This window comes from Mobula birostris, chromosome 1, assembly GCF_030028105.1.
Source record: "Mobula birostris isolate sMobBir1 chromosome 1, sMobBir1.hap1, whole genome shotgun sequence".
Lineage (NCBI taxonomy): Eukaryota > Metazoa > Chordata > Chondrichthyes > Myliobatiformes > Myliobatidae > Mobula > Mobula birostris.
In genome coordinates, this window is record NC_092370.1 from 125,858,515 (window position 1) to 125,873,161 (window position 14,647).

The following is a 14,647-nucleotide window of genomic DNA, read 5'->3' on the forward strand; positions in this document are numbered from 1 at the left end:
CCCTACCCCAATTAAATGTTTTCCCAAATTGTCTGCTCCTCTCCCTCTCCAGCGCTATGGTGAAGGAGATACAGTAGAATGATGGTCACTATCTCCAAATTGCTCTCCCATGGAGACATCTGACACCTGCCCAGGTTCATTTCCCAATACCAGATCAAGTACAGCCTCTCCTCTAGTTGGCTTATCTACATATTGTGTAAAGAAACCTTCCTGAACACACCTAACAAACTCCACCCCATCCAAACCCCTTGCACTAAGGTGATGCCAATCAATATTAGGAAAGTTAAAATGACTTGATTTTGTTTTTTTGCGGAGGCTATTTAAAATAGCTCCCAAACTCACCTGTAATGTTCACAGATCTCCCAAATTGATCAGATGATGCTGCAAAACTACTGAAGTTTACTTCATGGAAAAGTGCTGAGAAACTCGGTCTCTCAGTGGGTCTCTCCATTCATGAGGACGAGGGCCCTCTTCTCCAGTTTAGTGAGAGACCTTCCCATCTGGAAGACCTCCTTCCTATCCCTGCCGGATTCTGACTAGAGTTTCTTTTATTTATGGAACCTGATGGGGAATTGGAAGGGAGGGGGACTATTGGGTGTAGGGACTGGTGTGAAAGCCATAGGATTCTTGGTCTCATAGCCACGTTATGCATCTGACTACCATAGTTCTATTCCTGATCGATGGTAACCTACAGGAAAAGACCAAAAGACCACAAAATATAGGAACAGAATTTATGCCATTTGGCTCATTGAGCTTGCTCCGCCATTTCATCATGGCTGATTTATTACTCTTCTAATACCCATTCTCCTGCCTTCTCCCCGTAACCTTTGATGCCCTTACTAATCAATAATCTATCAACCTCCACTTTAAATATACCGAGTGACTTAGCCTCCACAGTAGTTTGTGGCAAAGAATTCCACAGAAGTTTGTGGCAAAGAATTCCACAGATTCGCCACCTGATAAGGAAATTCCACCTCATCTCTGCACTTAAAGGGACCTCCCTCTATTCTTATACTCCCCCACTGTTAGAAACATCCACTCCACTCTATTGAGGCCTTTCAATATTCGATAGGTTTCAATGAGATCCCCCCTCATTCTTCTAAACCCCAGTGAGTACAGACCCAGAGTGTTCATACGTTTAATTCCCAGAATCAGGATAGTTTGGAGACTCAGTGGTGGTAATTCCATTGAATGTCAGGGGATGAGAGGTGGATGCCTGGTACATGTTTGCTTTGAATATTACTTGTTTATTTCCTGAGCGTTGAACCAAGATTAATAAGAGCAAAAGCCTTGATGCTAATGAAACAGTTGACCATGGGGGAACAATATTTGACCTATTACATAATGCCTGTCATCTTGATTCCAATAGATTATTGAAGAATATGCTATAAGTATTCAGTGAAAATAATCATTTTATTTCAATCGTCTTCATTAAAGTACTCTTTTCAGGTCTTCTCTGAGTTGTGATAACATCAGAATATCAGATTTCCAATCAATAATATTGTGAGCAGCTGCTCGGACTTAACTTAATATTCACTCTCCATTTCGCTTGGGTGAATAAGTTTTTGGGGAATTTAATGAGGTGTAATTACCTTCTTTGTATATGAGCTGATCTAGAAGTTGATGTCAACAGTATCTATAATCTTGACAGCAAAAGAAGTGTTTTTAAAGCTTGGGAGAGAAAAGACAAAATGGAACAGGAAATGAGAGAATCCCTTTTCTAAGAAGTTGGAGTTTGAGTATAGAAAAATGGGAAAATTAGAAATAAGACATTGTTAAACCAGTGGGTTTGGAATGCTAGATTTTCTCCACTGTTGGATCTTATTCCCATTAATGCCCAACACACTTTTCTCATTTTGTTTTGAGAATTACGCATTAGCACAATACATTTTTCAATGAACCTGATAGGTTTAAAGAGAGCACTGGAAAGGGAGCACTGGTGACCTAAGAGGGAGTGAGAGGAAATGGGGCCCCAGAGAGTTTAGAGCAGGGGTTGCCCACCTAGGATCCATGGACCCCTTGGTAGGGGCCCAGGGCTTACAGAAAGATTGGGGACCCCTGCTTTAGAGGGAGAACAGGAAATGGTGCCCAGGAGGGGTTAAAGGGTATGCTGGAAATGGGATCCCAGTGAGTTTAAAGGGAGCACAGGAAATAGAGTCCTGGTGACTTTAAAGAGAGTGAAGGAAATTGGATCTAGACGTGTTTAAAGGGAGTGTGGGAAATGGACTTTAGAAAGTTTAAACTTAATGCAGAAAATGAGGCCCAAATGAGTTTAATGGAATTGCAGGAAAAGGGGCCCTGGAGTGTTTAAAGCGAACATAGGAAATAGGACCCTGGAAACTTCGAACAGGAACACTGGAAATAGAGTTTGCTGAACCAGATGCTGAGGCTTTAGGATTTCTGAACAATACGATAATGGAATTTTATTATCATGTCTGACTCACTCAGCATTAGTTGTAACACTGGGGCAAGGAGAAGGCTGTTTCTGTTCACCATGTATTCTTTGTATGCACTTTTATGATATGGAGTAGCAGAAAAATGTCTCTCACCTCACTGCATGGTTTTAATCAACTAGTCCCAGTGAGGCAAGCTCTACTTTGAAGTGCTGTGTACACTTCTTTAGAATAGAGAAGAATACTGCATGGAAGGAGTCCATTCAGCCCATTTAGAGTATGTCAGAAAGAAGTTTAATGTAAACCTGAATCTAAAAGATATAATATTTATCTCTCCCACTAGGTGTTACCCTCTGTGAACAATACCAAACCAGGAATGACCTTCATCTTCGATCTCTTCCTACTGCATGGAATTAGTAGCAGCGTTGACCGGGCAGTGGCATGGGGTGCATTTCCCATCTGTAACGGCAAGTTGGAGATTCTGGAAGGAAAATATAAATGTCCCCTTTTAAGAGGCTGCCAGGATCTCAGAATAGATGAATTCAGAAAAATCGAGGATCTTATGTCGTCAGATATAGATCACTGGCTCTGCAACCTCTATTTTCAGGTACAGAGGTGTGAAAATGGTAATTGTGTTTGTTACCATGCTTTAGTACAGTGAAACCACAACACTGTCACCTTTGCAAGTCTAGCAAGTAATGAGCTTCAGTCACCATTAACACCTTGGCTATTCCTTAAAGGGTTTTCTAACATTTTACTTTGATTGCCAAGTAATGTGGTGCTCTGTACATTTAGTTCCTACTGAAGCTGTGGTTATATAATAAAAGTAAACAGTAAGATAAAGTTAAGGGAGTGTGTTTCCTTGCCATCTAGTTTGCCGGGAAAGTGGAAATGAGGGCATGCAGCACTTGTGGCAGCCCTGCAGTACTCTTCGGGGAATTTTGTGACATTCCAAGAAGAATTATGGTCCGATTTGAACCAGGGAGGAAGAACTGATCGAGCCCAGGTTCAAAACAACAAACAATCTGCTGGAGGAATTCAGTTGGTTGAACAGCATCTGTAGCAGGAACGAAATCATCGAGATCCTGATCCAAAATGTCGACAGTTCCCTTCCCCCATAGATGCTGATTGGCTTGCTGTGTTCCAACAGCAGATTGTTTGTTGCTCCAGATTCCTGCATCTGCATTCTTTTATGTCTTCAATCCACTGTGGAACCTCCTGTTGTCACAGAATTATTGGATGGATTTTTAAGTCACAGAAAGTGGACAGTCATCTCATTGAGTTTAATGTCTTCCCTTAGAATTCCATCAGCACCCCCCCCCCCCCCACCCCCAGCTCCATCCAAGTTGCCCAGTAAATTATTCTTTCTCAACTACCTTTCTAATTCCCTCTGTTCTGGTACCACACCCCAGTGAGTTCTGCATTAAAAAACAGATTTGCCCAAAATTATAGATCTCTTCCTCCCTGACACCTGACAATCCTCTAAAAGCCAACTAACTTTGTCCTCTTTTTAACCAGTTTAAGTTTCACTCTTTTTCTCATTGTGACTTTCCTCTGACTCTGTGCGTGTGGGTGACAGGGTGGAGGGGCACTGCAAGAACCTGGGCACACAAGGGTGTTGGTGTGAGCATTTGCTGCCATAAGCGTGACGTGGTTCAGATTGCAAGGTCACCTCAGGAAAAACTTTGGTAGGGGTGAGCGAGTCTTGTTAGAATGGTGCTAATGTTGAATGCCACCAGAGGACTCATGATCATTTGCACAAACTTAGAGAAACAAAAGGCAAGAATGAGTAGAACCTGGAAGGACTTTACTGGAGGAGTGTAGAGATGCCTGCTTCCTGTGGTTAACAGATTGGAAATCAATTGATACAGAAAGTGGGAATGGAGAGGAATAACAGTGAGGCTGGGAGTGACAGTAGGAATGGAGGGATTAACAATAAGGGTGGAGGGAGTGACAGTGGATGTGGATTGAGTGACAGTGGGAGTGGAGAGAGTGACAGTGGGGGGTGAAGGAGTAACAGTGGGGTTGAAGGGACTGACTGAGATGGGAGGGAGCAACAGTGAGATGGGAGGGGTGACAATGGATGTGGAGAGCATGACAGTGGGTGTGAAGGGAGTGAGTAGGGGTGGAGGAAGTGATGGAGAAGAGAGTGACTGGGGAGTGGAGGAAGTGACAGTGGGAGCGTAAGGGTGGATAGTGGGAATAGAGGGACCAGTTGGGCAGGAGTGATGGGGAGATAAGTGTGACAGTATGTGAGCCTGTAACTAGAATCAAGGGTCTCAGCCTGAACCGTTAACTGTTTATTCTCCTCAGTAGATGCTACCTGATTTTCTGAATTCTTCCAGTATCTTATGTGTATTGATCATTACCAAGATGTTTCCCATTTAATTCAAAAGCCATAATGCTGAGTTCTTAGCAAAGTACTGCCAGTTGCATGAGTTGTACTGGTGTGTAAATTATTCTCATTCCACTCCCTTTGTCCATCTCAAGCACTATCTTGCTGTAAACTTGACCTGCCCTCTGATGATACGTACTGTACTGGTATTGATTCTGAATTTAATTTGTTGTAACTTTAGCTCTTTAAATCCATCAGGTTGAAGCAAATGGAAACCTAAGTCCTAGGGTGAAAGAACTGTAGTCTGATCCATTTTGCCATCGAGATCCACAACTGTGATGATTATCATATAAAAAATGCAAGTGACACTCTCCCAAATCAATACAAATACATTTAATACGCGAGTCTTACACAAGGGACGTATAAGTTAGCCCTGGCTAGATAATTAACATTGAAGCAAAAATGTAATCTATCAATTTTATATGCTGGTAAGATTAAAGATTTTAATAATAAGAAATCAAATTAACATAACGTATTACCCTCTGTTTATCGGTGATGAAGTGTACATGCTAAAAGCAAGTGTGTAGGTTTTATCCTGATAATGGTTGGCTCTGTGAATTTATACAGAGGGACCACATGGCAAAAAGTGGACACAGATCTCATATCTTTTCTGAGAGGGCAGTCCATGCACATTAAGTCGCACTTCCATCATTTTGGCCAGCAATAGAAAGCATTAAGGTTGTGCTGACACCACCATAGTAGGCCAGATCTCAGACAGCAATGAGATAGAGTCCAGGAGTGAATTGAGAGCCTAGTGTACTGTACAGTAATGGCTAGCATAATGCTCTACAGCGTCAGCAATAGGAAGATCAGGGTTTAATTCCCACTGTTGTCTATAAGGACTTGTACATTCTCTGTGTAACCACATTGGTTTCCTCTGGGTAGTCAAAGTACAAAGTTCAAAGTAAATTTATTACCAAAGTACATATATGTCACCATATACTACCTTGTGATTCATTTTCTTGTGACATTCAAGGCAGAACAAAGTGTCAATGAAAAATTACATGCAAAGACTTACAATCAACCAAAAGAAGACAATATGGGCAAATGAATAAATAAATAAAGAGTACTGAGAACTTGAGTGTAGAGTCCTTGAAAGTTAGTCCATAGATAGTGGAATTGGTTCAGAGTTGAGGTGAGGGAAGTTATCCATGCTGGTTCAGGAGTCTGATGGTTGAAGGTTAATAACTGTTCCTGAACCTGGTGGTGCAGGACCCTAAGGCTCCTGTACCTCCTTCCTGACGGCAGCAACAAGAAAAGAGTATGGCCTATACATTGGGGCATCCTTGATGGTAGATGCTTCGCTTTTTGTTGCCGCACTCCTCAGTGTGCTCGGTGGTGGCGAGGGCTTTGCCCATGATGGACTGGGCTGTAAGTTTTTCCATTTTAGGGCCATGGTGGAACCAGTCAGGGTACTCTCTGCTGTGCATCTACAGAAGTTTGTCAAAGTTTTAGATGTCATGTCGAATGTGCGCCAACTTGAAAGAAAGTAGAGGTGCTATCGTGGCTTTGTGATGCCACCTACGTGCAGGTTCTGGGACAGATCCACTGATATGATAACATCAAAGAATTTAAGGTTACTGATCCTCTTCACCTCCAATCCAGTGAGGACTGGCTCATGGACCACCAGATTTTTCTGTCTGTAGTCACTAATCAGCTCTTTGGTCTTGTTAACGTTGAGTAAGAGGTTGCTGAGTGAGGCACCACTCAACTAGACTTTCAATCTCCCTCCTATATGCCGATCTGTCACCACTCTTGATTTGGCAAGACAATAGTGGTGTCATCAACTAGTGTAAATACGGCATTGAAGTTGTACGTAGCCATGCAGTCACAAAATATGATCAGTTTCCTCCCACATTCCAAAGGCATGTGGGTTATGGTTAGTAAATTGTGGGCATACTGTGTTCGTGCCAGAGACATGGCAACATATGTGGGCTGCTTCCTGCATGTCCTCAGACTGTGTTGGTTGTTGACGCAAAACGACGCATTTCACTGCATGTTTTGATGTACGTATGACAAATAAAGCTAAATTTATCTTTTGTGGCATGGTGTCAAGAAAACAAACTCTCCCTCAATGTCAGCAAAACAAAAGAGCTGGTCATTGATTTTTGGAAATGGAGTGGAGCATACACCCTTGTACATTAATAATAATAATAATAATGCCTGATGGTCTGCATCCCAGGGTACTTAAGGAGGTGGCTCTAGAAATCGTGGACGCATTGGTAATCATTTTCCAATGTTCTATAGATTCAGGATCAGTTCCTGTGGATTGGAGGGTAGCTAATGTTATCCTACTTTTTAAGAAAGGAGGGAGAGAGAAAACAGGGAATTATAGACCAGTTAGCCTGACGTCAGTGGTGGAGAAGATGCTGAAGTCAATTATAAAGGATGAAATAGTGGCACATTTGGATAGCAGTAACGGGATCGGTCCGAGTCAGTATGGATTTATGAAAGGGAAATCATGCTTTACTAATCTTCTGGAATTTTTTGAGGATGTAACTATGAAAATGGACAAGGGAGAGCCAGTGGATGTAGTGCACCTGGACTTTCAGAAAGCCTTTGATAAGGTCCCACATAGGAGATTAGTGGGCAAAATTGGAGCAAATGGTATTGGGGTTAGGGTACTGACATGGATAGAAAATTGGTTGGCAGACAGGAAACAAAGAGTAGGGATTAACGGGTCCTTTTCAGAATGGCAGGCAGTGACTAGTGGGGTACCGCTAGGTGCTGGGACTGCAGCTATTTACAATATATATTAATGATTTAGATGAAGAGATTAAAAGTAACATTAACAAATTTGCAGATGACACAAAGCTGGGTGGCAGTGTGTAATGTGAGGAGGATGTTATGAGAATGCAGGGTGACTTGGACAGGTTGGGTGAGTGGGCAGATGCATGGCAGATGCAGTTTAATGTGGATAAATGTGAGGTTATCCACTTTGGTGGCAAGAACAGGAAGGCAGATTACTATCTGAATGATGTCAAGTTAGGAAAAGGGGAAGTACAACGAGATCTAGGTGTCCTTGTTCATCAGTCACTGAAAGTAAGCATGTAGGTACAGCAGGCAGTGAAGAAAGCTAATGTCATGCTGGCCTTCATAACAAGGGGAATTGAGTATAGGAGCAAAGAGGTCCTTCTGCAGTTGTACAGAGCCCTGGTGAGACCTCACCTGGAATATTGTGTACAGTTTTGGTCTCCAAATTTGAGGAAGGACATTCTAGCTATTGAGGGAGTGCAGCGTAGGTTCATGAGGTTAATTCCCGGGATGGCGAGACTGTCATATGTTGAAAGATTGGGGTGACTGGGGTTGTATACACTTGAATTTAGAAGGATGAGAGGGAATCTGATGGAAACATATAAGATTATTAAGGGAGTAGACATGCTAGAGGCAGGAAACATGTTCCCGATGTTGGGGGAGTCCAGAACCAGAGGCCACAATTTGAGAATAAGGAGTAGACCATATAGAATGGAGTTGAGGAAAGACTTTTTCACCCAGAGAGTTGTGGATCTGTGGAATGCTCTGCCTCAGAAGGCAGTGGAGGCCTATTCTCTGGATGCTTTCAAGAAAGAGTTATATAAAGATAGTGGAGTCAAGGGATATGGGGAGAAGGCAGGAACGGGGCACTGATTGTGGATGATCAGCCATGATCACAGTGAATGGCGGTGCTGACTTGAAGGGCTGAATGACCTACTGCCGCACCTATTGTCTACTGTCTATTGTCTAAAATAACCCTTAGGAGACAGTGATTACAATATGATTTGAGTTCAATTTGAAATTTGATAGGGAGAAGGTAAAGTCTGATGTAGCAGTATTTCATGAGAGTAAGGGAAATACAGTGGTAGGAGAGGGGAGTTGGCCAAGGTGAAATTGGAAGGAGATGTTGGCAGGGATGACAGCAGAGCAGCAATGGCGTGAAAAATAAGAAAGTGAAGGATAGATGTATTCCAAAAACAAAGAAATGCTCAAATGGCCAAATAGTACAACCTTCGCTGACAAGAAAATTCAAAGCTAACGTAAAAACAAAAGAGAGGGCATACAACAAAGCAGAAATTAGCAGGAAGATAGGGGATTGGGAAGCTTTTGAAAACCTACAGAGAACAACTAAAAAAAAACATTTGGAGGGAAAATATGAAATATGAAAGCAAGTTAGTAAACAATATCAAAGTGGATAGTAATAGCTTTTTCAAGTACGTAAAAAATAAAAGGGACATGAGAGTGGATATAGGACCACTAAAAAATGAGGCAGGAGAAATAATAACGGGCGACAAGGAGATGGCAGATGAACTAGATGAGTATTACGCATTGGACTTCACTGTGGAAGACACCAGCAGTGTGCCAGATGTTGAGAGGTGTGAGGGAAGAGAAGTGAGCTATTACCAGGACAAAGGTACTCTAAAAGCTGAAAGACATAAATCACTTGGACTAGAAGAACTGCACCCTAGGGTTCTGAAAGAGTTAACAATAGAGATTTTGGAGGCATTAGTAATGATCTTTCAAAAATCATTGGACTCTGGCGTGGTGCCAGTGGACTGGAAAATTGCAAATATCACTCCACTCTTTAAGATTAAGATTAAGATAAAACTTTATTTATCCTGAAGAAAATTATTGTTGCAAGGTTGCTCAGTCAGAAGTACATATTTTAAAATACAAAATGTAAGCATTGAGATATGAAAAGGAATGCAGAATGTGCATTAGAAAGTAATAGTGCAAGATACAGAAATGCAATGTAACCATATACAGTACTTATATACTTAAGGATGGGGAGTTGTAGAGTCTTATAGCCACAAGGAGAAGTGGTCCCTTGTTGCATTCAGTGGTGCTCCTCTGTTTGTCCAGTACGTCATGGTGAGAGGGATTGTGTAATGCTCCATAGCTTCTGCAGCATCCTCCTCTCAGACACGACCACCAGGGAATCCATTTCCACCCCCAGAACTGAACTGGCTTTCCTGACAGACTTATCGATATTTTTGGCATCAGCTGCTTTCACCCTGCTGTCCCAGCGCAGGCTACAGCGTAGAATAGAATGTTGGCCACCACTGAGTTGTAGGACATCTGCAGCATGGTACTGCAGACGTTGAATGAGCAGAGGCCTCCTTAGGAAGTTCAGTCGGCTCTGTACCTTCTTGTACAGAGCCCCTGTATTTTTAGTCCAGTCCTTTTAAGAAAAGAGGAAGGCAGCAGGAAGGAAATTATAGACCAGTTAGCCCTACCTCAGTGGTTGTGAAGATATTGGAGTCAATTGTTAAGGGTGAGGTTATGGAATACTTGGTGACACAGGACAAGATAGGACAAAGTTAGCATGGTTTCCTTAAGGGAAAATCATGCCTGATGAACCTGTGGGAATTCTTTGAGGAGATTACAAGTAGGATAGACAAAGGGGATGGAATGGATGTTGTATCTTTGGTCTTTCAGAAGGCCTTGAAGTGGATTAAGCTAATATGGCAGGGGGATGGGAACCAGTATGATAGAGCTGAGGATGAGCCAGCAGGTTTACCAATAGATGAGGTCATATGTAATATGAATGTAAGGAAGGACCAGCCAGTGATTGGGTACACCTGCAGATGGAGCAAATAGTTAAGTTGTACCACAGAGGCAAAATTCATAGGGGCGAAGAATGTAGGACTGAAGGTGCTGCTTGTGAAGTGCAGCATGTGCTTGAGCCTGCTCAGGGAGAGTCTGCCTTACATTGGATATTGTGTCATAACCCAAATCTTATTAGGGAGCTTAACATAAAGGAACCCGTAGGAGGCAGTGATCATATTATGATTGAATTCACACTGCAATTTGGGAGGGAGAAGCACAAGTCAAATGTGTCAACATTGCAATGGAATAAAGGGGATTACAAAGGCAAGAGAGAGGAGCTTGCCCAGGTGGACTGGAGGGGGATACTGGCGGGGCTGATGGCAGAACAAAGGTGGCTAAAGTTTCTGGGAGTAGTTCACAAGGCGCAGTATAGATATGTCCCACAGAAGAAGTAGTTCTCAACTGGCAGGCTTAGGTAACCGTGGCTGATAAGGGAAGTTAAGGACCAGATAAAAGCCAAGAAAAGGGCATATAAGGTAGCAAAATTGAGTAGGAAGTTGGATGATTGGGAAGCTTTTAAAATCTAACAAAAGGCAACTAAAAAAGCTACAAGAAGGGAAAAGATGAAATATGAAGGCGAACTGGCTGATAATATAAAGCAAGATACTAAAAGATTTTTCAGTTATACAAAGAATAAAAGGGAGGTGAGAGATGATATTGGACCACTAGAAAATGATGCTGGTGAGATAGTAACGGGTGACAACAAAATGGCAAATGAACTTTCTAAGTACTTTGTTTATGTCTTTACTGTGGAAGACACTAGCTGTATGCCAGAGGTCCATGAGTGTCAGGCAGCAGGAGTGAGTGCCATTGCTAGTACAAAGGAAAAAGTGCTAGGTAATCTGAAAGATCTTAAGGTGGATAAGTCTCCTGGACCAGATGAACTACATCCCAGAGTCCTGAAATAGGTTGCTGATGAGATAATGTATGCATTGGTCATGATCTTTCAAGAATCACTTGATTCTGGCATGGTCCCAGAGGACTGGACGATTGGACATGTCACTCCACTCTTTAAGAAGGGTGGAAGACAAAAGGAAGGAAAATATAAGCCAGTTAGCCTAACCTCAGTGGTTGGAAAGTGTAGGAGTCCATTATTAAGGAGGAGGTTTCGGGGTACTTGGAGACTAATGGTAAAATAAGTCAAAGTCAGCATGGTTTTTGTAAAGGGAAATCTTGGCTGACAAATCTATTAGAATCTTTGAGGAAGTAACAAGGGAGGTAGACAAAGGAGAGGCAGTGGATGTCATTTACTTAGGTTTTCAGAAGGCATTTGATAAGGTGCCTCACATGAGGCTGCTTAACAAGATAAAATCCTATGATGTTACAGGAAAGACACTGACATGGATAGAGGAATGGCTGACAGGCAGGAGGTAGCATTTGGGAGTAAGGAAGGCTTTTTCTGGCTGGTTGCCATTGACTAGTGGTGTTCTTCAGGGGTCAGTATTGCGACCATTACTTTTCACATTGTTTGTCAGTGATTGAGATAGTGGAATTGATGGCTTTGTGGCAAAGTCTGCAGATGATACGAAGATAGGTGGAAGGATAGGTAGTGCTGAGGAAGCAACGCAATTGCAGCAGGATTTAGATTGGAAGAATGGACAAAAACATGGCAGATGGAACACAGTGTTGGGAAATGTATGATAATGCATTTTGGTAAATGGAACAATAGTGAGGACTATTATCTGAATGGGGAGAAAATTCAAACATCAGAGGTGCAAGGGGACTTAGGATTCCTTGTCCAAGACTCCCTGAAGATTAATTCACAGGTTGAGTCTGTGGTAAAGAAGGCAAATGCAATGTTGGCATTTATTTCAAGGGGAATAGAATTTAAAATCAAGGAGATAATGCTGAAGCTTTATAAAACACTAGTCAGGCCACACTTGGAGTATTGTCAACAGTTTTGGGCCCCTTATCTCAGGAAGGATATATTGTCATTGGAGGGAGTCCAGTGGAGGTTCACGATGATTTCGGGAATGAAGGGGTTAACATATGAGGAGTGTATGACAGCTTTGGGCCTGTTATTGAACGTCAGAAGAATGCAGGGGGATCTCATTGAAACCTACTGAATGTTGAAAGGACTAGAAAAGGTTGATGTGGAGAGGATGTCTCCTCTGGTGGGGTTATCCAGAATTAGAGGGCACAGCCTCAAAATTAAGGGGTGGCTTTTTAGAACAGAGGTAAGGAGGATTACTTTTAGCCAGAGCGTGGTGAATCTGTGGAACACTCTACCACAGACTGTGGTGGATGCCAAGTCCGTGGGTATATTCAAAGTGGAAATTGATAGATCTCTGATTGGTTGGGATGTCAAGGGTAATGGTGAGAGGGCAGGTGTATGGCTTTGAATGGGATCCAGGAAATGCCATGAAATGGTAGAGCAGACTCGATGGACTGAATGGTCCAATTCTGCTCTTATGGTCTTATAGCCTTTGACAAGGTACCACACATGAGGCTGCTTACCAACTTAAGAGCCCCATGGTGTTACAAGAAAGTTACTGGCATGGTTAGATCATTGGTTAATTGATAGGAGGCAGCGAGTGGGAATAAAAGGATCCTTTCCTGGTTGGTTGCCAGTGACTAGTGTTATTCTGCAGGGGTCCGTGTTGGGACTGCTTCTTTTTATGCTGTGTGTTATTGATTTAAACGATGGAATACATGGCCTTGCTGCCAAGTTCACAGATGATATGAAGATTCGTGGAGGGGCAGGTAGTGTTGAGGAAACAGGTAGGCTGCAGAAGGACTCAGAGATTAGGAAAATGGGCAAGAATGTGGCAAATAAAATACAGTGTTGGAAAATGCATGGTTGTGCACTTTGGTAGTAGAAATAAACGTGCAGTCTACTTTCTAAATGGGGAGAAAATCCAAAAATCTGAGATGCAAAGGGACTTGGGAGTCCTTTTTCAAAACACCTTAAAGGTTAACTTGCAGGTTGAGTCAATGGCGAGGAAGGCAAATGCAATATTAGCATTCATTTCAAGGGGTCTACAATACAAGGGTAGGGATGTAATGCTGAGACTTTATAAGGCACTGGCGAGGACCCACCTTGAGTGGTATGAACAGTTCTGGTCTCCTTATCTAAGAAAAGATGTGCTGACATTGGAAGGGGTTCAGAGGCGGTTCATACAGATGATTCCAGGAATGAAAGGGTTGTCATGTGAGGAATGTTTGATGGCTCTGGGTCTGTACTCACTGGAATTTAGAAGAATGAGGAGAATCTTACTGAAATCTTTCGAATGTTGGAAGGCCTAGACAGAGTAGAAGTGGAAAGGATATTTCCCATGGTGGGGGAGTGTAGGATAAGAGGGACACAGCCTCAAGATAGAGGAGCATCCATTTAAAACAGAGATGCGGAGAAATTTCTTTAGCCAGATGGTGGTATGTTTGTGTAATTTGTTACCACAGGCAGCTCTGGAGGCTAGGTCGTTGGGTGTATTTAAGACAGTGATTGATAGGTTCTTGATTGGACATGGCATCAAGGGTTATGGGAAGAAGGCTGGGGAGTGGGGCTGAGGAGGGACAAAAGGGTTCAGGTATGATTGAATGGCAGAGCAGACTCGATGGGCCAAATGGTCTAATTATGCTCTTATGTCTTATGGTCTTATAAATCAGGCTCTCAAGTCCCGGCAACATCCTTTGTAAATTTTCGCTGCCCTCTTTAAATCTTATTTACATTTTTCCTGTATGTAGGTAGCCAAGACTGGACACAATACTCCAAATTGGAACTCACCAATGTCTTATATAATTTCCAACATAATATTCCAACTCCTGTACTCAGTACATTGACTTATGAAGGCCAATGTGCCAAAAGCTTTCTTTACGACCCTATCGACCAGCGAAACCATTTTCAAGGAATTATGGATCTATATTCCCAGATGCCTCTGTTCTACCGCACCCCTCAGTGATCTGCTGATCACCGTGTACCTATCCTCATTGGTCTTCCCAAAGTACAACACTTTACACTTGTCTGTATTAAATTCTATTCGTCATTTTTCCACCCATTTTTCCAGCTGGTCCAGATTCCGCTGCAAGCTTTAATAGTCTTCTTTGCTGCCCAATACACCCCTAATCTTGTTGTCATCTGCAAATTTGCTGATCCAGTTTACCACATGATTTTGTCCCTTGCTGTCCTTTTGCTCTTAATATATCTGTAGAAGCCCTCAGGTTTCTTCTTCATTTTGACTGCTAGAGCAACCTCATGTCTTCTTTTAGTCCTCTTGATTTCCTTCCTAAGTGTTCTCTTGCATTTCTTACACTCCTCAAGTACCTCATTTGTTCTTGC

At 42.4% G+C, this 14,647-nt stretch overlaps 1 protein-coding gene across 1 annotated transcript in view; it reads left to right on the plus strand.

Moving 5' to 3' along the window:
* Positions 1-14,647, plus strand: part of ofcc1 (orofacial cleft 1 candidate 1) — a 420,469-nt gene that overhangs the window by 159,952 nt on the left and 245,870 nt on the right. Inside the window, exon 11 of the mRNA XM_072248661.1 lies at positions 2,737-3,000. Coding sequence (XP_072104762.1) covers positions 2,737-3,000 — 264 coding nt within the window. The remainder of the gene's footprint in view (positions 1-2,736; positions 3,001-14,647) is intronic.